At 39.1% G+C, this 23,434-nt stretch overlaps 1 protein-coding gene across 1 annotated transcript in view; it reads right to left on the reverse strand.

Annotated features, from left to right (window-relative positions):
* The window catches only part of LOC122812945 (bMERB domain-containing protein 1-like), a 1,250,410-nt gene that overhangs the window by 24,312 nt on the left and 1,202,664 nt on the right, over window positions 1–23,434 (reverse strand). Inside the window, exon 5 of the mRNA XM_044085021.1 lies at window positions 13,912–13,985. Coding sequence (XP_043940956.1) covers window positions 13,912–13,985 — 74 coding nt within the window. The remainder of the gene's footprint in view (window positions 1–13,911; window positions 13,986–23,434) is intronic.

A 23,434-nucleotide genomic window follows, 5' to 3' on the forward strand; every position in this document is an offset into this window, starting at 1 on the left:
ACTGAACCCACAGACATTGCCAACATCCTGGTAGACAGGTTCAGTGCAAACTTGTCCCCCCCCCAAAGGGTCAAATATCTATTCCAGCAGAGTGTTGCCTCCCTGACATCTCAGATGCCCAGGTGAGAGCCGCCCTCTCCAAAGCAAAAACACAGCATCAATGGGACCAGACTGTGTTCCGGGCTGCGTGCTACATGAACTCCAAGAAGAGCTGAACCCACACATAAGGCTGCTGTTCAATCTCAGCCTTACTACAGGATATGTACCCAAAGAATGGCATACAGCAACAGTGGTCCCACTCCACAAAGGAGGTGCTTTTATGGACCCTGGAAACTACCGCCCCATAAGACTGACTAGCCTGGTCTGCAAAGCTATGGAGAGGATAATTATGGAACTCATAAACAAAGACATTGAGGACCTACAGACACTGGATCTTACCCAATTCGGCTTTGTTAAGGGCAGATCCTGCTTCTTGAACCTGGTCGACTTCTTTGAAACAGTCACCAAGGCCATTGATGAGGGGTCACCAAGGCCATTGATGAGGGTAAGGTAGTTCACACAGCCTACCTGGACCTCGCAAAAGCCTTCGACACAATACCCCACTCAGGCATCATAGACAAGCTCTCCAGCTTAAATATAAACCCCTATATCATAAGATGGGTTGCAAACTGGCTCAAGGACAGAACCCACATGGACAGAATTGCTGGAGCCATGTCAGACTCTAAACCAGTCACAAGTGGCATCCCACAGAGCTCAGTCCTGGGACCTCTCTTATTCGGTATATATTTTCTTGAGGTACAGGCTAACACGGGAGGACTGTGGCTGACCAAGTTCACAGATGACTGCAAACTGGGCACCATAATTGACTCTCCAGCTAACACAAGCATCCTCCAAAAGAGTGTCATAGAAATGGATAACTGGTGCCAGAGCCATGGCCTTAAAGTAAATGCCAAAAAGTGTATAGTCATGCCCTTTGGGAAAAACAAAGTGCCCACAAATTACCACATAGGTACTAATCCATTAAGTACGCAAGAAGTAATTAGGGACCTAGGGACCCAAGTTGATAGTAACCTCTCCTTTGACAATCACATTACCAAAGTGGTTAGAAAGACCTTCTATATAGCCCACCTTATCATGAAAGGATTCACATCTAGATCAAGGGAGGTCATTGTGCCCCTTTAATCTTCCCTCATCAGGCCCATAATTGAGTACAATGCCCCATTTGGGATGTACCTTACCTGACACCTGCAGCAACTAGAAAGACCCCAAAAGTACCTCACAAAGAGGATCAAGGGACTCAAACAGATGCCATATGCTGCTCAGCTAAAGAAACTCCAGCTCTACTCAGTTGCATACCGCCTACTCAGAGGCGATTTATGCCTGACGTACAAAGCCATGTCCAACCCGGAATTAATGGACATGCTCCATCTCAGAAAATCCAAATCCCTTAGAGCTACGTGATCGAAAGAATTGAACCTCAGCACAGAAATAAATAGGACATGCTGGAGGGACAGATTCATAACCCAGAGGCTCCCTTCACTCTGGAATAGAATCCCAGTCCATGTTAGACAGAGCCCCTCATTGACTCTCTTCAAGAGGAATCTTGACGAATGGATGGGAGATCGTAGGTTTACCCCGGGGGTCACTTCTGTATCACTGCTAGACAGAGGCACAGTAAACTATCCTTAAAAAGGGAATAGTAAACTCATTCCAAGGGGTGGCGAAAGCCAAACACACTCTGGCTAGGCTTGTAAATGCCCTAGGGCAGATAGCCTGGTATGAACATATGAACCTATGGACTTATTTCCCAACCCTTTCCTTTATGTGTTATTCCTGGTCATCATTGGGACATATTTATTACCTGCAATGGCCACTCTCTTTTCTTCTTTCACTCCTTGTAGGTTCCTGTCTTCCATTCCAGACACATTAAAGTGCATTACAATACAAACTAGCCATGTTCTGACTCATTCTTGCTTGTTCCTGTCCTGTCTTCCCTGTCCATTTTTTTCTTTCAGTCTACTGTCTTAGTGTCCACCCCCTTCTGGTTCTGTGACACCACTCACCCTCCCTTCTAAGTTTAAAGGTATAGTCATTAAGACACACCTTTCCAACTCAGCTGTCCCTCCAATACTTAGATGGTGCTTATTCCTGGTATAGTAGAGTCTCTGCTTGGTCTTCTGCATTCTCCTAACAAATTAAATCCTTCTTCCTTTTTTACTACCACAGTATTAGTTATACTCTGTAATTCCCTAATCCCCCCCATCCTTAGTGTGCTAGTGACTTGCAAAGGTGACACTTCAACAAATGTTTCCTTCATGCCCTATATTCTGTCATCTCTCTGCCATCTACTTGATGCAGCTTTCTGCCACCTCATATGTATATTCTGATATGTCATCGATGCCTACTTACATCACACAGTATGTACACCACATAATTATGGTGACTGTGATAAGGTGAGGTAGTGCCAGCTGTGCGGGGGGGAGTAGGGCAGTGCATGTGTAACATATGTCAGCATAGCTATCTGGAGTTTTGTAAAGAATTATATGTCATTTGAATATCCAACTGATTTGTAGAGATGCTTGTGTTAAAATGCATTTATAAAGTTGCTTGTGTTCAAAGTGTATCAACAGTGGGTCCTGCTGGACAGAAAAGGAATATACATGTATGTCAGACTGTACTGTTGTAACTGGTGAAATGTATATATTTTAACAGAGAATGCTGGAGGGGAAGGGGCTACGCTCAGCCCAGCTAACCTTAAGAAAAAATATCCTCAAATTAAATTACTTGGTTTAGGCCATAAAGATTTTATATCACAGGTCTGAATGCAGCCAGAGATTCAATGCCTGTAAAAGCCTGGGCTAGGATCCTGCTCTATTGTCCTTAGTGGTGAACTAATGAACTAATTGCTATCCTGAGGTGCCAGTGAATGGCTTGTTAGTTTCTGCAGGAAGGGTGGATGTGTTGGAAATGATTTGCAGTTTTCAGATGCTGTAGGAAAGCTTAGCTAAAGTTCTACATGTGTAATATGATACATCAGTGCCAGATCCTGGCTCAGTTTCTAAATGGGTAGTTTGGGAACCACAGAGTCAGGAAACCAGATGTGATTTGTCATTCTGTAGCCAGCACTGAAATTATATTTGAATACTAGTGAGAGATATGAGGTGAGCACTCTGTTTTTGGACCTGACAAGACACTGTTCCACTTCATCTTACCTTGCTTTAGTAAGTAACTAGGCAACAGTAATTCTTTAGCCAGTTAGAAAAATATTGTGGAGATTAGCTAAATGTTGTTTCTGTATCTTTCGGAGTCTTTCTATTTGTGTTTTTTTTATATTTCCTGTAATTCTGGTGTTTATTGTAAATAGATATCCAGTATTTTCATGTTTTTTTTTTATTATTTATTATTAAATATATCTAAACCTTTCATTGTGGCTGGTGTTTTAGAAAATATTTAACCTTTGAGAGTATATATATTCTGGAAAGTCTTGCTGCTTGGTTAAACAGTACCACTTGTATAAGTATTAATTTTACTAAGTGTAATTGGGTACCCTGGTAAGAGCCTTGAAGTAGCTGGCTTCAGGTGTCTTGGTGGCAATAAATCTACTTTATAGTCTGGGTGGAGGGGGCAGAGTGGGTAAGCTGTGCCAGCATTTCCCAAGTGGGTGTGTATCTGTGAAAATCAAATCTCAAACAGAGTGTGTGTGACAGCTACTTTGAAGAGGGACCCTGACAGCACTGATTTTACAGACAAGGTGGTGAAGGACTTGGCTTGGAAAATCCAGCTACAGACTCAGCTATATAGCAGTCTGTGGGGAGTCTTATTTGGATCCTGGAGAGAAAGCCCAGCCCCAGGACTGGAGTGTGCATTCCCTGTGTATACTTAAGGGAAACTGTACTTGGTGCAGAGGACTGCATCTGAAAATACTGTGTGTCTATTTATCTCACAGTGAACATTCCCCACTGGTGTCAGTGGTGAGGATTGAGGCTCCTTGATCACTGGTGCAGAGGAGGGGCGTCATATATTGGTGAGCAGTGATGTGGATATTAATTAAACTTCTGTAGCCTATAAACAGTTGTCACTAAAGGTGTGTTTACTCTCAGGAGCCACAAGGTAAATGTACAGAGTTTCATTTTTGACAACAGTTTTATTTATTTTTTTTTAGTTTAGTTTAGTCAGGGAAAGCAGGCAAAAATGTCTGTCAGCTTTGGATCCATCAGTTGAAGCCCTTGTTAATTTGTGTAAAGACATGGTTAGACTCTATCTAATTGACATAAGGTGTTGTACTTTTACTTAAATAAGTTAATGAGATGTCCTTCCTACAGATATGCCATGCTGATAAAGGGGGTGGTATAGTTGTTATGGATAAAATGTTTTATGTATGTAGGATGCAGGAAATACTCAGTGATGATGAGACTTATATGCGCCTACATAAATATCAGATCAAGGGGCTTATAGATAAGATTCATTTTTTGAGTTTTGATATACACATAACTGGCTTGATCACACAGGAATTGACTATGTTACTGTTGAGCATCTGACTATTCCTATTATATATATGGCCTGACAAAGATTCATAAGAGTCTCCATTTACCCACCTGTGTGACCCATAGTTTCAGGGAGATGGAGCTTGACAGAACCTCTATTTTTGTTGACTGGAATTTAAGATCAGTCTTTGATAGTATTGAGACTGTATTGAAAGATACTAAATCCTTCCTGTCATATCTGCACAGCTGGTATAAGACTTTAGATCAAAGCTTGGATATTCCTTTTGTCACTCTTTATGGTTATATCTAACATGGAAGGCATTGAGAGTGTTAGATAATTTTTGATGAAGGCAAAGAAGTTTTTCGAAGAATAAAGTAATGTTGATTTGCAAATTGTTAGAACTCATCCTGGAAAATAATGTGTTTGTTTTTGATGAGGTTTTTTACCTACAGAAATTAGGTGTAGTGATGGGGACAGTTTACATTAACAGCTTTGGGAATACAGTACTGGCTGATTGGGAGTAAGAGAAGGTCCTGAACAGTAATGCCTATGTTGACAAGATTGTTTTTTCTAAATGTTTTGTTGACAATATGTTTATTGCTTGGTTAGGAACACTGGAGGACTTGGCAGCTTTTATAGATTTTTTACACAGTACTATGTTTTTAAAATTTACTTGTAACTACTTGAAGGATAGTATAGATTTTCTTGATGTGAAAGTGTATAGGAACACAACTGGGGTAGTACATATCTTTATTTACAAGAAACCTTGCAAGAAGAACAGCATACTTCATATATTTAGCATGTACCCAAGACACATTCCAAGCAGCATTATGAAAGGACAATTTCTGAGGGCTGTAAGACTGCATAATGATGATCAAGAGCTTAAATGAGTTTTAATGGACTTTACTGAGGATTTTACTGGAAGACGTTATTCCTTTTTTAATTTCTCCAAATATTTTAGGTTTCTAATACCATGACAGGAATGGACCCTATTCCTAAGTCAAAGTACAATTAAAGTTCATGAAATTAGTATTGTTTCGATCTTTGATGTCAGCCAGAAGTGCTCTTCACAGTACCTAGAATGTGCCCAGTAATGACTCCTTCAGTAATTCGTATAGAGTTACATGTATTGGTAACATATCTAAATACGATTGTAGATTTTTTTATAAGAACCATTGCTCCTACTACTATTGGGACTGTGTGGGTATCTTTCTTCCACATTGCTCTCATTTCTGCCTGCAAATCCTGATATTTTATGACTTTGTGTCTCTCTGTATGCAAGACACTGTAGTCACTGGGTGTAGTGATTTCAATAATCAATGCTACTTTTGTCTTCTTTTCATGGACCCCTATATCTGGTTTTCTAGTATCTATCCTTTGAACTGTTGGTGATGGATGATCCCATGTGATGTAAACTTCATAATTTTCTATGATGCTTTGTGGCTCATGTTTCCAGTGTTTTTCAGCCACTTCAGTACCATAATGTTTGCACAATCCCCAGTGCAACAGTCTTGCCACATTATTATGCCTTTCAGTATATAATCCTTCTGCCATTAGTATGTTGCAACCAGTAATGAGGTGGGCGACTGTTTCCAATTTGGTTTTACAAAACCTACATTTGTCTGTTCCTCCCACATGCTCAATGGACTTTGTAAACCAAAGTGTATACAGCCCACTATCTTGGGCCGCCAATATTAATCTTTCATCTCTTGGTTTGAATTCACCTCTTCTTAACCATTCCTGTGTTCATTCCTGATCAACATGAGGTTCTTCTAGAAGTTTCCTATACTTGCAACTATATTTATGCATTTTCCACATTTCTTTCCTTCTCATCTGGTCCTTCACCTTATAGTCTTTCTTTTGCTTCTTGGCACATTCAGTTGCTGCTTGATTTTATCTACTTCTGGTTTGATTTACATTCCTGCTTGACGCCGATATGCTTCTGCTAGATTAATGTCACTTCATAACTGGGCTTCTCCTTCTTCTTTTTTTCTGCTAGATTAAGCAGAGAAGTCATCTTAGATTTATTCTCCTCATGTTTCAAAACTTTCACTACATTTGGATCTTGTGAGGTCAGCAAATATGTGTGGAGTCCCACGACTGCAGATCTATACATGTAATCAATTTCAAGGAGGACCATCCCTCCTTCAGAATGGGAAATATATAATCTTGGTACGCACTAATTTTTATAAATCATTTGGTGAGAATGAAGCATCCTTCTTGTTTTCCTATCTAATCTAGCCAGCACATTTTGGGGCCAGCCAGTCACTTCAAAACTGTAAGTTAGGACAGGAAGAACAAATTGGTTTATGGCTTGGATTTTGTTCCTAGATGTCAGTGCTGTTTTTCGAGATTAATTTAAGTCTTCTGAAGTATTCCTTACTAAGTTTTATTTGCATTTGTTCGTGTTTTATTGTTGATCTTGCATCAATTCCCAAATATTTATGCACTCCTTGCTTAAGTTCTTTTATATCACATTCTTGTCCCAAATTGATGTTTTCCTGGTGTTGCAGTTTTCCTGCTTTAAAGGTTGCTTTTGCACATTTATCAGTAACTGAAAAAATGCCAGCACAAAACTCAGTATATATCAGCAACAAAACTACAGCAACACTAAGGTAAAACTTAAGTGTTTTAATACATATCGAACAATTCAATAATCCAGACTGGTTTCAGCCTAACATGGCTTTCCTCAGTGGAACAAGAAAAGTACAAATAGGAAATGATGCACAAATGCAGGTTTAAATAAGGTCCATAGACCAATGAGTTGCTTCCAAAGGATTTTAGGCATGCCCATAATTCTGCCTGAAAGAAAAACTGGAAGGAAAAATACCAACTAGAAAATAAAATGAAAGAAGTAAAAAATAGATGATCCAAATGGCAAATATGGTAATAAAACATAAGTATGATAATACATTCAATATTGGATATATTAATTAGTTATAAATGATCATTTAAACCAGGAGAAAATAGTGCCCATAGCTTGATAATCCAGTATTTCTCTTTTTGGTTGAGAATGGAATGCCATCCCTGTTTGTTGGCTCTGTCACCCAAAATTCTATCTGCAATACAAAATTGAAATCCAGCAGTATGATATTGTGTGTAGTGCCTGAACAGAGCATTGGTTTCTCTTTTGGTTTGAATGTCACTACGATGTTCCGACATGCGTAATCTCAACGCCTGTGAAGTCTGACCCACATAAAATGAACCACATGTGCAAGTCGCAAGATATACCACCCAATCACTATTACAGTTGCCAAAAAATTTCATGTTAAAAATCCTGTCAGTGTTTTTATTGGAAAATTGTTTAGATGTGAATATAAATGGACATGATGAACAATGGCCACATTGATAAGTGCCCCAAAGTTTGTCACCAGTCATCATAAGTTGTTGATGTATAATGCCACCTGAACCCATCCTCTTATAATGTGAAAAAAATGAACTTAGTGTTCTTCCTCTATGGTAACTATATTGACAAGTGTTACCGACTAAGGAGGCAATATCCTCATTGGCAGTGAGGATGTTCCAATGTTTCATCATGGTATTTCTAATCAAATTGATGTTACGCCCATAGGTAGTAATAAACTGTAATCCTCCATCCTGTGCATTACTATTTCTATCACAATATTTGAGAAGGGAAGTTCTGGTGGAATTGATTGCAAAGTGACGTGCCAACTGAATGTCAGGCTCCTTGTATCCCCTGGTTCTGAATCTGTTGGTTAGATCTTGTTGTGATTCTTCAAAGTCATTTTCTGTGGAACAAATCCTGCGTATCCTGAGGAACTGGGATTTGGGTATGTTCCGGATGATGTGGCTAGAGTGCATACTAGTTGCATGTAATAAAGTATTGTATTGCGGGTATTTACGAAATGTTATGCTTCGTAAATTACCATCTGGGTTCCTGATGACTGTTACATCCAAAAAGTTGATTTGATTTTGGTGATAAGTTGAAGTAAATTCAATACCCCATTTGTTATGGTTGAGGTATGACACAAATTCAGCCAGATATTCTTCATCATAGCATAATGAAACCAACTGGATATAATTTGGCTCTATCTAACCAAAGTAACCAAGTTGGTTTCAATATGCTTTTGATTTGTATGGCGGAACATGTTTTGAATAAAAATGTTTTCTACTTTCAAGGTGAATGCTACTGGCAGTTGAAGGGTACCACTATGGGAGCCTCTTTTGCTCCTATATATGCGGACTTATTCATGGGCTACATTGAGGAGCAACTCATTTATGATCAATCACATAACATCTACCTTGAGGAGCTGGATATTTGGCGACGTTATCTTGATGATTGTTGGTTAGTTTGGCGTTCCAGTGAAGAATGTCTGGCTGAATTTGGATCATGATCAAACCTTGAAGAATCAGATTACCAGGACCAGGGGATATACCAGAACAGGTGCATTCAGGTTTTTCGCATTCAATTCAACTAGAACTTCTTTTCAATTATTATTGCAATATGCCTGTTGCAAATGTGATAGAAATAAATTCGCAATTATGGTTTGGTACACACTATGATCTAATAATGAATATATGAATGAAATGAACATTGCAGATATGATGAAACGCAATATGCTCTATCATTGTTTAGTAATCGGTTCCTCGAATATAGGAAAGCTCCAGGAATATCAATCCTCATATCGGAAGAACACTTTTCTATATAATGGCACATTATATCAGTATAGTTGCAATTGGTGACAAACTTTAAGACGATAACTTTGGGGCTATTTATCATTGCGTCCATTTATATTCATGTCCATTTATCCATACATAAAAACATAATACCAATTTTCCACACATGACATTTCATTTTTTTTAATAATTGATTTGGTGTAATATCTTGTGATGCACATCTATGCTTCATTTATGTGGTTCGTGTTATCACCTGTGTTGATCTACATCTGATTCGATGATTACTGACATTGACATGTGGAGTGACACGGGCTGTGAAAGAGAAACCAATGCTCTGTTCAGGCACTACACACAACTATTCGGCCATTCATTTCAATTTTGTATTTCAACCGACAGGGTTGGCTGAACAGATTCAACAAATTTTCCATTCGAAAATTCAACGGCAAAATAGAGGATTAATGTTATTACCATATTTTCCGTTTTTATTGACTATGTATAACCAATGTATATATCAATAAATGTATTTACATGAATGTAATTTCATTATTATCATATATATTATTTAAGTTACTTTTTATTTTTACTTTTTTTGTTTTTTTATTTTTTTTTTGTGTCCAGTTTTCCAGTTTCAGGCAGAATTTATGGGCATGCCTAAGTTTTTTTTTTTGGAACTTATTGGTCTGGGCACTTTATTCTTACCTGTTGCATCATCATTGTCTTGTAATTTCTTTTTGTGTTCCCTTTCGACATCATGTTTGTTAGCTGCTGACCAGTCTGGTATTGAATTGTTCGACATGTATTAAAACACTTAAGTTTTGTTCCTATGTTGCTGTAGTTTTGTGCTTGATATATATACTGTATTTGATGCTGAGTTTTTTGTTTTGACATAGTTTGTTTTTTTTTGCCTTTGTTTTGGATTTGCTCTATTTACTTTTTCTTTTTTTTTTTCATTTATCATCACCACCAAATGACATTACTTATCTCTTCAAAGTGACAACTTTTGCTTTTGCTGCCTTTCAGTTTCTCATTGATGAGCTATACAGTTTTCAATTTATTTGAAAAGAGAAGAAAAGTCGTTACACTTTGTTGTTTTCTAGGAGCTGTTTAATTATTTCTAAGCTGTTAAGTAGACAGCTTAATGGGTTAGGGAGGTGAGCAGAGCAGCAGATAGCAGAGGTGACAAAGAGTCACCTTGGAATATTCTCTTTTTATTTTCCTTCCTATTTCTTAATTTTTCCTTTGGCTTGCAAATATTTGGTCCACGGTCTACCACTATGGTTAATGTACTGTAATGTAGTTGATCAGTGTTGCATTGCATTTTAAGCCTTTATCTCCTTTATCCATGAATGTGATACATAATCTTTTTTTTTAGTGTCAGTCCATGCCATACTTAGATTCTTCCCCTTTTTACAGTTCTCCAGTATGACTTTATCAGTTGTATAAGTATTAATTTTACTAAGTGTAATTGGGTACCCTGGTAAGAGCCTTGAAGTACCTGGCTTCGGGTGTCTTGGTGGTAGCAAATCTAACTTATAGTCTGGGTGGAGCTGGCAGAGTGGGTAAGCTGTGCCAGCCTTTCCCAGGTGGGTGTGTTTAACCTTTGAGAGTACACTTTCCAGAAAGTCTTGATGCTTGGTTAAACACTACCATTTGTATAAGTATTAATTTTACTAAGTGTAATTAGGTACCCAGGTAAGAGTCTTAAAGTAGCTGGCTTCATGTGTTGTGGTGGAGGTGGAGGTGGCAGAGTGGGTAAGCAGTGCCAGCATTTCTCAATGAGTGTGTGTGGGTGGGAAAATCAAATCTCAAAGAGAGTGTGTATAAAAGCTACTTAGAATAGGGACACTGAGAGCACTGATTTCACAGAGATGGTGGTGGAGGACTTAGCTTGGAATACCTGGCTAAGGACTCAGCTCTATAGTGATCAGTGAGAAACTTATTAGAGATCTGGAGAGAAAGCCAAGCTCCAGGACTGAAGGGTGCATTCCCTGTGTGCTCTTGAGGGAAATTGTACTTGGTGCAGAGAACTGCATCTGAAAATACTGCATTTGTCGATTTTTCTCACAGTGAACATTCCTCACTGGTGTCAACAGTGAGTATTGAGGCTCCTTGATCACTGTCCCAGAGGAGAGACATCACAGTGACCACCTTGGTCACTTTTTCCACATTTTTCTAAGAACAAGCACTTCACCTGTTTCACTGTAACCTGTTATCTCCTGTCACCCATGCCAAGATTCTTAACCTGTAAAGTGAATGAGTCTCCAAACAGTGTAACTCTTTTTTTCTGCCATCTGAGTGGCTCTTGATCTCCTTTACCTTCTGTGCCATGTCACTATCATGCCTTTTTGCAACTTTCCCCTTTCCATTTCTACCAGCTGTAGCCTTTCTCATGATATGTTTTGGTGATCTGCCTCCTTTTACTGCAGCAGATCCCTTTCCCAGTTTTCATGTGTTCTTTTTACAAGCCCTCTGTACTGTTCTGGCTCTGTCACCCTTTGTCCCCCCTTTCTGACTGAATGTCCCTCTCTGTTCACCTCTCTTTGCTTTCCTTATGTTGTCAGCTTCTGCTCGCCCAGTTCTGATACTGCTTCTCCTTCTTCATGTCGTTGCACCTTTCCTACCCCCTTGGCTTCCTTTTCCATGTCCTCTCTTATCTTATATGGTAGTTGTTTCCACCTTTTCCCATCGACTTATTTTGTGCCACATGATTTGCTTGTATTTTTAACAACTTCTGCTCATGTCCTCTTGGTCTATGCATTTCTCCCCCTAACTTTTTTAACTTTTTTTTCTGTATACTGACCTCCTGGTACTTCTGACTCTCTCTCTCTCTTTCTCCCTCTCTCTCCCTCTCTCCAGTCCTTTTTTCTGTTTTCTCAACTAAAACTCAAGCATGCTGTCATCTCTAGCTCCCATTTCTCCATTAAAAAGCCCTCTATCTCCTGAAAACCCCACAGTGCCTGTCACCTTGAAGCTCCACATGCTAAGCACTTCACAGCTGTTGTATTTCATTATCTTACATGAATGATTTGCTTTCATATTCGTAAATATATTTGGTTAATGTGCAGTGATAAGAAAGCATCAACTTAAGCCCCTGTCCTGGGAAGAACAGTGTATATAATAATTTAAACAGCAGTAGAAACTGCTTCCTTCGGTCATTTAAAATGGAACATGTCCAACTTCAGTTGCTTTTTGTAAATACTAATTGCTGTCTATAAGATTGGTGCTTTCTGATGAAGCATAACACCATGGATGATAGAGGCCTGTGCTATGTATAGACCAACATGTCACAAGCATTGCTCACAATGTTTGCTAGGTGTACAACAGTGATGTGCATGTGCACACTATTTGTGATGTCACAGTGCTCCATGGTATCAAACACAAAGATATAAAAGTGAATATAGTGAGAAATGTGTTGTTCAGAAAATTGATTGTGGATTACTAAAAATGGGAACAAATATGTTTGTTTATGTCTTTTGACTTTTCCTGGTTAGGGGTCGCCACAGCGGAACTCCGGTCTGCTAATGATTGGCAGTTGATTTTTACGTACCGGCTTGCCAGGCCTAACGCACAACATTTAACGAAGGTACGCCCATTCCCGCATGTCTCCACACAGAAGACGCTCTAGCTGAGAATCGAACCGGACAGAGCCTTACTGTGAGGCGACAACGCTACTGCAGCACCACCACTGCAGTAGTAAAAATGGGAACAAATATGTATGTCTGGGAAATGAAGAGCTACCAAAAGAGATGATGTCTAGTGGGTTCTACTATGAAACACTGACTTCTTGAAAGTTGACATTTCAACAGAATGAAAAAAAAATGCCCATAAGGGTGTAAAACTCCCTTTCTCTTGTTTTTTGTAGGATGGCAAGTCACCCCCCCAACTTATATATATATATATATATATATATATATATATATATATATATATATATATATACTAACTTCGCAGTTGCAGTTACATAGAGAAGAGAGAAATCTATATAGAAAATGAATCATTGCTGGAAATTTCCTATGGAGAAAAGCATTTGGCATTATGCCAGTCTACTTTTTTTCCTGTGAGCTACTAATCCTTGTGCAATTTCTCTTCGATATTGTGCAGGAAATACAGTCTAGAGACCAAGTATAATAATAAAAGAAAAATGGTTGTAAAACTGCAGCATCTTGGCCAGCTTAAAGGGTGGGCATGTGAAAATGCCATGATACACCTGAAAATCTCCAAGGTCATCTGAAAGGAAATGTTGAAAAAGATCAGAATCGACTCTTATACTACTGTCTGTAACAAGTATGTATGTCATTCCTAATAATAATGAAGACAGGAAAGAGTTGAAGTAGAAAATACATCCATACAGATATCTGTAGGTCTTTATGTAATTTGCTTTTATATATTTTTAAAACTGCATCCACAACATTAAGAATTCAGAGCATGCAAACATCCAGACCCTTAATCAATTCCTGAGGACCATTGACATAAAAATATTTAGGCCTTACTAAAATAGAACTGTCTTTAACTGTTTATATTCTGACATTATTTTATTCCATTTTCAAAGCAAGAATAAGTTACAGTACATTGTAGTGACCAAAACTGAGAACGTATCTTTCATATACAGTACATGTTCCAGCCAATGCCATTTATTGCTAACTTGAACATGATGAGTAGCATGCCACAAGATGATGCATGATGCATTCTTTTGTGAATATAATGAGTGCTTAGCTTCAGCACAAAGTTATTTCTGCTAAGTTAAAGCACAGCAGATAAACATCCCAGTCACTTTGCCGTATCACTTACCAGATTTCTTTGAGCTGCATTTTGACAGCTTGGACTGCAAGAATTCTGCCATTTCCTTGTCCTCTTCTTTCTCCCTGTGGAAAAGAACAGAAGAAACTTGTTAGGGAAGAATTATAGTTCACTCACTCTTGATTTGCAGTGTGGCTGCATCACATTTAGAATAATATTGCAATTAGTAGCATAAAGCCGCGGTGGTGCATTTCGTCTCACAGAAAGAGGTTCTTCCGTTCAATTCTCAGCTCAAGCGCCTTCTGTGTGGAGTCTGCATGTCCTCCCCGTGGCCAAGTAACTTCTAAAGACATGCAGGTAGGTGTGTGTGTATGAATGGGAGTGCCTTCTTTGAAGGTTGGGCATTAGGCTGGCAACTCGGCACTGTAAAAATCCGCTGCTAATCATTAGCGGACCGGAATTCGACTGTGGCAACCCCTAACCGGGAAAAGCCAAAACACAAGGATTGCAATTAGTAGCATAGTTTTGCACTTCTTACAAGCCTAGTATACAAATGAATAACTAAATAATATCAACTCTTCATATAGAGGCAGAAGTTATAAATACAATAAATAGTACACTGTACGCATTTTAATATGACAAAAAGAATGCTTATAAATATAAGACATAAGACAGTAAAATTTAACTTTTTTACTAAAAGTGTTTTTTAAAGAATTATTGTATTTTTTCGTTAAGTACTCTGTTTTAATACAAGTAACAGAGTCATGAAAATGTTAAGAACTAAAGAACAAAACAATGCAGACCCACCACTTACCACATATTACACCCCGCAAACGTTCTGAAGAAATTTTAATAGATAGGGAGTTATACTGAAAAGAAATCAAAAATGCAATAATATTAGGCTGTTAGGGTAAGCTGGTACTGTGACCCTGGAGATCAGCAGAAGTAATCTGCTTTATCACATGCCTGAAGGACAAGCAAATGGGATAGAAAATAAGTCTTACTATCAGATATATATAGTGCCATGAAGTAAGGTAGGAGACAGAAAATAAACTACATTTAATGGTGAATGAGAAATTCTAAGATAAACGGCTTTGTGGAAAGACATTTTTAAAACAGTTTTGTGGAAGTAGGGTTTTCAGTTACCTATAAACAACAAAAATATTGATATGGTTGTACAAATGTATATGTGTGCTTAACCAAAACAGGTCAAAGGAGATTTAAAAATGTGGTAATTGTGCTTTGTGTATGTATACAGAAGCTATGGATGCACTTAATAAAGGTGAACATTCTAGTCTTGCTATGTAAGTAAGGGAAACCTTGCTTTGATTGGCAGTGTAGCATAAGCATGGTTTCAAATGTTTGCCATAATCCCTCATTTGCTGTTACAAAGGAGCACTACAAGGCTTATCTGGGTTTGCTGAAATACAATAGTTTCACCTTTCTTCACTGATTTGCTCATAAGGATTAGAGTTCAAACCTTTCTTTTTTTATTTTTTATTTAAAAATATAGTATAGATAAGTTTAAATATTTAAAAAACTAAAACAATATCAAGTGATATTCTCACTGGCAAGAGGGGAAGCAATAACATTAACTAGAGTAGGGCCACTAAAAATATCCCTGGCACATCAATACATGGGTCCTGACTGTTAGGCAGGGAGATGTTTCCTTGCAGCTACATTTCTGAAGTGAAATTCAGTTGCAGTAACATATGACAGTCAGAAATTCACTGCGAGCACAGAGAAGCATGCAGCACCATACCTACAACTTTAATAACTAAGTACATGTGGGCAGAAGAAGTAAAGAGCATTGTCCTTAGTTTACAGTACATGATTATGTAACAACAACAACATGTGAAAGTGTGCGACAGCATGGAGGAAATCCTGCATGCTGTTGTAGTCATACTTATGCTCCAGTAAGTGTTTTAGGCAATGCTCCCTATTTACTATGTAGGGGTTAATGCTACACACACAAACAAACACACACACACGTGCGCACACACACGCACACACTAACACACGCACACACACACGCACACACACAGTCCCCCACACACACACACCATTAATAAAGGTACTACCATTGTATGGTGCATTTTCACTGCCGTTGACATGCCTAAAGGGTATCCTGCTGCTGATGCCTGCCATACTGTCTACTGTCTCTAGCTGCCTTTGGGGCCATAAACATTATACCCTTCTCTTGTGCACTTGGCTATTGAAACTGTGGGTTTGATGCTACATGCTTCTCTGTGACTGTATTGAATTTGTGACAGCCATATGTTTCTCTTGCAGAATTTCACTTAAAATATGTTTCTCCACCCAAATGTGCAATAGGGAAATGTAATGTAATAAAAGCCTGAATTCTGGAAAGTCCAAGTCATGTGATTAGGCTACTACATCAATTTCCTTTGCATTTTTCAACTATTTACAGACTGTATCACCAGATCATGTAAAAGGAATTAACAGACCATCTGAAAGGAATGTGGACCTACATCTTACAGCACTACAACAGTGCAGATGTGGATACTGAGCAAATCAAACTCAGGACTACAGCATTATTAAATAACAGGGTCTTGCCTGCCTCTGCCTTATGGTCTTTCAAGAAAATTTCAGGTCATCCTTTGTCAGTACTCTATTCAATGGGTCACAAGTCAACCAAACCTATCTGGTATCAATTATAGAGAGAAGGATGAAAAAATCTTAACAGTTTTTTCATAAAGTCTACATCTTTTCACTGTCCTTACTGTAGAATACAAAGGAGCCTGCAACAGAAGTGATTCCAACATAACCTATAGCAAAAAAATCAATAGTTAGAAAGGAGCTTCCTGGTGGTGAATACCAAACAAATAACAGGAATTCTTATCCTATTCAGGCATTTTACAACCATTGTTCAGTCATCAGGACAGCAGCAGCAGTCTCCTGAAGACATTGTTTGACTGCTCTATTCTGGATGCAGTCAGAGATTGCCTGTCTCTCTAATTGTCGACATGGGAGGCCATCAAATATGACAGAAGGTTTCTAGACATAATACTCATAGACCATGTGATCCTTTTCCACTTACCTCATGAGCCACACTGTTTTCCATTTTCTTGAATCCTACTCCATTACAAGAGGTTAAAATTAAGAAAGGTCTCAATCCTCCCCTCAAAAGGTCCATTTTGGAGTTTGCATCATATTGGGGTAGGTCTATATTCTACTCCAGATTCTTTAGTGTCAAAAAAACAACAAAGGACTTCAGACCCATATCATATTTAAGAGGTTTGAACCCCTTTGAACCAAAAGAAAATTTCCACATGGTTGCAATGTGATTTATTCTTCCTTATGTCTCAAGATGAAATTGGACACGCCCTTTAGACTTCCAAGTGAATGATTGGTCCTTGCTACTTGTATCTTAGATAAATAGATCAGGATTCACTATTCACACCATTAGGATAGTAGTAAACCTTGCAAAGTCTCAGAGCCATTGTAAGATGTTCAGGTGTTAGATGTTTGCTGGGCAATATTTTTGCAAGGCCAGTCTTCCAACAAAATAATTCCCACTTATTCTAAATGTAATGACAGGATTTTTCAAGCCACTTCTGTAGAGGCTGCCACATTCTGCTGGGTGTTAATGCTCATGGCAGCCTTTGTATTTCTCATTCCCTTTACAAGGTATCATATATAAGGATCCTCCACAGAATGTTGGAGGCTCAGTGGACAACATTAAAATCTCTGAGGCATGTCTCAGAATCCTGCAATGAAAGCTCATTGACTGCAACCTTTCCCTAGGCTCACCCTTCCAACTTTCTAATCCCTGCAAATGACTGACACCACAAATGCCAAAGCCCTGGGGTAGGGGAGGGATATTATCAAGGGAGGAAGGTCCACAATATCTGTTAACAGAATAAAGCCAGTGTGTACATCAGTATCCTGGGGATGAGAGTGGTCCACTCTGAAGGCTTTCTAGGACTCCCTTCCTTGAGGAATGATCATCACTCACTGTGTCTACATGGCATGTTTTTTGGTATATCAACAAACAGGAAGGAACTTATTTCTACATCCTTGAACAAGAGTGATGAGTCTATAGGAATAGGCTTTGTATTCAGATCACTTTCTGGTAGCCACTCTCATTCCTGGAGAAGCCAAATCCTGAAGAACAGGTGTAGCAGATGCCTTCACATGCCCCAGGTGTAGTTCCTCATCTGGATGGTGATGAGACCTCCCTTCTGCCATTAGGAGAAGCCTTGCTACGAACTGTTTGCCTCCCTAAATATTGTCAGTTGCAGTGTTTTTTCCCTATTTCCCCTGTGCATCAATGGCCCATGGATGCTTTAGTCTGGCTGTGGCCTCCAGTCTCTTTAAACCTTTCCCTAATTTCCGTTAATTCTCAGATTTATACAGAAACCAAAACTAAGCATGGACAAGGCCATTCTCTTCATCTCATCTCGATTGTGACCTGGATGATTCCCCTTGGTCTGGTTTCACCTCCAAGAGAAGCCTCTCAGATTGAGACCTTCTAGGACCCTGCTTATGCACTTATCAGATGAGCCTTTCCTGGATCTTCATGTCCTCGGGTTAGCTACTGTACTTGTTTGTTTCCAAATCTGATTATGGGTACAGATGCAGCTTATCCTGAGGTTTTATATCAGAAGATTGAAGTTTCAAAACTTCAAATCTGATATGGTTGACACCATATGATCGAAGTTTTGAAACTCTGAATCTTTTAACAGAGATCACCGTACAGCACGTAAAGACAAGATTTCCCTTTTCTGCACTGTAGTGCGATCTCAGAGTTGGTATATTTAAGTAGCAGGGGCGTGGGGGGTGCATGGGGGCTTGCCCCCCTGCTTAGAGCATTTAAATGGTTTGTTTTTGTAGGTTGTTGTGTTTTATTACATTTTCGATGTTTCAAGATGTTGATTATATGGTGTCGACCATATCAGATTTGAAGTTTTGAAACTTCGATAATGTAAAATAGACCCTATCCTGACAGGGTAATTCATGTCCTTATTTCTACACAGAAGCCCAATTCCAGGAAAATGTACAAATTGAAATAGACATATTTGTCAGTTTCGGCCTTGGAAAAATGGATGACTAATGCTTCTGCTCTGGCTCTTACTATCCTTGAATACCTTAGATAATAAGTGAGGAAAATTCTTTCCTGGAAAACCCTTTTCTTTGTTGCCATTACTTGGGCAAGACTGCTTTCTGAGCTTCAGGTTTTTAATGATCTTTCACGCAGACAAGGTGCTCCTGCAAACTAAGCCCTTCTTTTGTACCCAGATCTTAATCAATCCTTTAATGTTTCAACATTTTTCACTATTATACTAATAAAGGAGAATGTTTTCTGCACTCTGTGGAGATGCATTTTTATCTGAACAAGACTAAAAGACTGCAGAAAGGATTCACAACTGGGTTTCTTACGTTCCTAACAAATTGGGTAAGATTGCTGCCATGTTCAAGTTTTCTAAATATCTTACTGATTTCTTTAAAATTTGATATGATATGCATAACAAGGCATTGTGTTTGGAGCCACAAATTCATTCTATGAGGTTGTGGTTACCTTGCAGGCCTTTAAAAATGTCTGCATTGATGAAATATGTGCAACTGCAACTTGGACATCTCTCAGTGCTATTGCAAGTCATTACAAGCTGGATGTGATGTCTAGGTCTCAGTCTTTCTTTGGCGATACCAGATATCCTTTCATGAGATCACCTAGTTAGAGTTGCTGAGGACTTTTGTCCTAGTGGTTGAGGAGGATGAACCAGGCCATGCCAGATTCAAAAGTTTTGTACTTACCATAACAATAGAGCTGCATAGTTGTTGTTCATTTTCCCCACCATCCCTGACATCCTCACCTTCCTGCCTGGCAGAGTGGGGGGAGTTCCCTCTTAGGCAATATTTAATGTGCTGTGAAAGCACTGTGTGTTCAGCTTTGACCAACATACTTCAAATTGGAAAAAGGTAGTGGTGGCATACAAGGAACTATTGTAAAGGTGAGGAGCTGAAGCCTAGGAAACTTTTCTTAGCACCAAGCACATGCAATGTGGCATTTCAGTCCTAGTGGTTGTAAAACACAAATCATAATCATGCAGAACTACCACTATTATTAAGTATATAACTTTAGATTCTATTTGGAATGGGGGTGGGGGGATTCATAGGAGACATATATATCTGCTCCTCACTTACAGAGCTCAATAGTAAGCATCTAATTTGGTGTTTTCTAAGGATGCTGATTAAATCCAATTGAGTGATACCTTGTATATAACAAGTGATTCAGCTAGTGTTATTTTTTTTGTATGTTTTTAGTAAAAAGTTATTTGTATGTATTTTCCAGTATGCTAGTTGAATATTTGCTGCTTGATCCTGCGTCTGATCTCTGGGTGTCATCTTACCATTGGTCAGTGTAACCTCTTGAATGGGTGATCATGCGTCACTGAGTTGTGGGGTTGGATTAGGGTTGAGGAAAAATAGTGGGGCAGCTGGAGAGAAACTCAGTAGCAGCAACATCATATCTGCTATTCTGGGGTTTATTTTTGCATGTTATAACCTCCTCTAACATGTGCAACATTGTGGCATGAGTGGATATGCAATGGGGCCAAAAGGAACCGTGCCCATCTATACAGTGACATGTCCCCATTTTTGCCTCACTCAGCAAACCTCTTGGTTGTCACTCTGTCAATGTCTCCTGTTTCCCCTGGAGTATGTGAGTTTCGGTATATCCCAAGATATTCACACACCTTCTCAATGAGACAGGTTGTGGTAATTTAGCTTCATCATTCCTCTCATCCTAGTCACAGATTCCACCAGAGCCCAGGCTATCATTCTTTTTACTTTGTCTGATGTTCATCCACCACCATTGGAGCACTGCAGATCACCGACTTCTGTAACTGCTTTACTCCTTATTTTTAATTAGAAGTTACATTTAAAAATATTGGTGATGTCATCCAACCGTTCATTGTCCTAGCAAGTGACTACACAATTGCATGCTTTTAATTTCAGCACACTGTAGTCCTCTGTGGCAGGTTTTTGTGCTGCCATTGCCTCTCCTGGAATCATCTAAAGTGTGGATGTTTTTTCTGCTTGCTACACTGATTTATTTAATTGTTTTGTCACCTCTTGGGGGGGGGGTAAATTTGTGTCAGCTTTTCCTGCTGCCACTACCTGAGTGTTTTAAGCCCCTTGTGGTTTTGGCTTTCTTATCAGCAGGAAGTTTTCTTCTGGGCATTTCCTGAGGTCCAACATTAGCTTACTTTTTGTTGATCCCCTCTGTGCTGTCGTTTCTTTGCAGAGGCTGGTATATTTCTGCTTACAATAGTTCATTCTGTGTCTTGATTTGGTATTACTGGATGACTGTAAATTGCATTGTTGTGAATAATAATTGTCCTTACTGGTTTCCACTGGACTTTTACCGGCTGATCCAGCCATCTAGTCTTTTGATATACTAAAGCTTTAACATATTCTAAGAACTGTTGGAGGCATTTTTTTCTGTTTGTGGCCCCAGTTCATGGGGGGAAGGCAATAAGCTAAGTATCACATTTATTTCGATAGCATATTCATCTGTTGACTGTACTGGCTACTGAAAACTGCTTGATTTCCTCATGAACAGTTGCTTTTAGTTTACATTTTAAACTGTAAGCATTAGAGTTCATATTTTAGCTTGGGGTGAACAATTCTGGCTTCGGGGGGGGGGGTGTGTGGAAACTGTCTAATGATCTGAATGCCATCAGTTTATTTTCAGCCTTGAAGTTCATGGTATTATGCCCTATGATGTTAAGCTGGTCAAGCTAAGAAACTGAAGTTGGCATTACTCATCTTTCTATGGTTCTCTGACAGACTCTTCTGGAATGTGGTTTGGATGATTCAGATGTGCTGATATCAAAAACTAAAGCCGCTGCAGCCCTGGATCCTTTCATCCTTATTCATTTACTTCCTATCTTGTTAGAGTACACAACACATGGTATGCTTTGGAGCTTCTAGTTGCTTTGGAAACAGTGAAATAAGCTAGAAAGTTTACATGACTTTTGGGAGAAAAAACTAGCAATGGACCTCCACTATTCAAATGCCCACTCTTAATCTTTCTATAGAAAAAGCTATACTTAACAAGATGTTGTCTGTCATGGGAACTGACCGACCAAGCGTTTGTGTAGTAGACAGACTATGCACATATCTTTCTTGCTATGATCTAAGCTTGATTTTGTTGATTCTTTCCAAGCTCATTTACTAAGTTTCAGGCTTTATTCCTTGCTACTTTTGGACTTGATCCAGAACTAACTAAGATTCTTCTGTCTTGTTTGAACATCCTCAGAAACACACGTACTTATGTTTTTCTATTTGCATTAAAGAAAACCTTGCTTTCATCAGTTCTCAAGAAATCCGGCTTAGACATAAGCACCCTTGATATTTGTCACCCTATGCCTAACATCCCATTTCTGAGTAAGGTTATTTATTGAGAACTTAGTGCTTAACCATTTGGAATCGTTTATATTATTTTGTAACCCATGACATTTTGAGTCAGTCCCAAAGAGTTTCACACTACTCAGACTCAGGCAGCACTTTTCTGAGTGAGGTTGATATCAATAAATAGTGATGAAGTCACCAAGCTGCAGAACATAATGATCATGTGTAACTTCTTAGGTTCATAGATAAGTACTAGGCTATCAGCCCTAGAGCCTATATAAGCCTAGCCAAACAGGTTCCCTGGCTTTTACCAGCCAAGAAAATTATTTTCCTGTACCTCTGTCAAGCGGAGCCACAGAAGTGATCTCCAGGGTGAATTTCCTGTTTCCCATCCAATTGTCAAGACTAATGAGGAGCTTTGTTTTGACATGAATGGGTAGTGTGATCCAGAGCATGGGACGTCTCTGGGACAGGAATCTAGCCCTCCAGCATGTTCTGTTTATTGTGGTGACAAGGTTTAGGTACCTGGAGTGTGTGACTCAGAGAGATTGGGATTTCTTTAAGTGTAGCATGTCCATCAGATCTGGGTTGGACATGGCTTTGTATGTTAGGCAGAGATCACCTCTGAGCTGGCGATATGCGATGGAGTAGAGCTGGAGTTTTTTGTGACAGTCTGCATATGCCATTTGTTTGAGGCTGGTAATCCTTTTAGTGAGGTATTTCTGTGGCCTTTCTAGTTGTTGTAGATGTCTTCCGAGGTGCATACCAAACAGGACGTTGTACTCTATAATGGATCTGATGAGGGATCAGTAGAGAGGAACAATGACCTCTTTTTTTCTGGAGGAGATCCCCTTTGTGATGAGCTGTGCCAAGTAGAAGGATTTCCTGACTACTGTGGCAGCGTGATTATCAAAGGAGAAACTAGTGCCCATTTGTGTCCCAAGGTCTCTTATCACACTTTTGGTGTTTAGTAGGCTACCGCCTATGTGGTAGTTCATGGGTACAGTGTTTTTCCCAAAGGGGATGACATTGCACTTCTTGGCATTGAGCTTGAGGCCATGACTTTCACACCAAGCATCAGTCTTAGTGAGGCCTCTTTGTAAAATGTCCACATACTTAGGTAATTCTATTATGGCTGCTAGTTTGCAGATGTCTGCAGACTTTGTCAGGCAGAGATCAGCTGTATTAGTCTGGA

Source organism: Protopterus annectens, chromosome 10.part0 (assembly GCF_019279795.1).
Source record: "Protopterus annectens isolate FY-2018-M chromosome 10.part0, PAN1.0, whole genome shotgun sequence".
Taxonomy (NCBI): Eukaryota; Metazoa; Chordata; order Ceratodontiformes; family Protopteridae; genus Protopterus; species Protopterus annectens.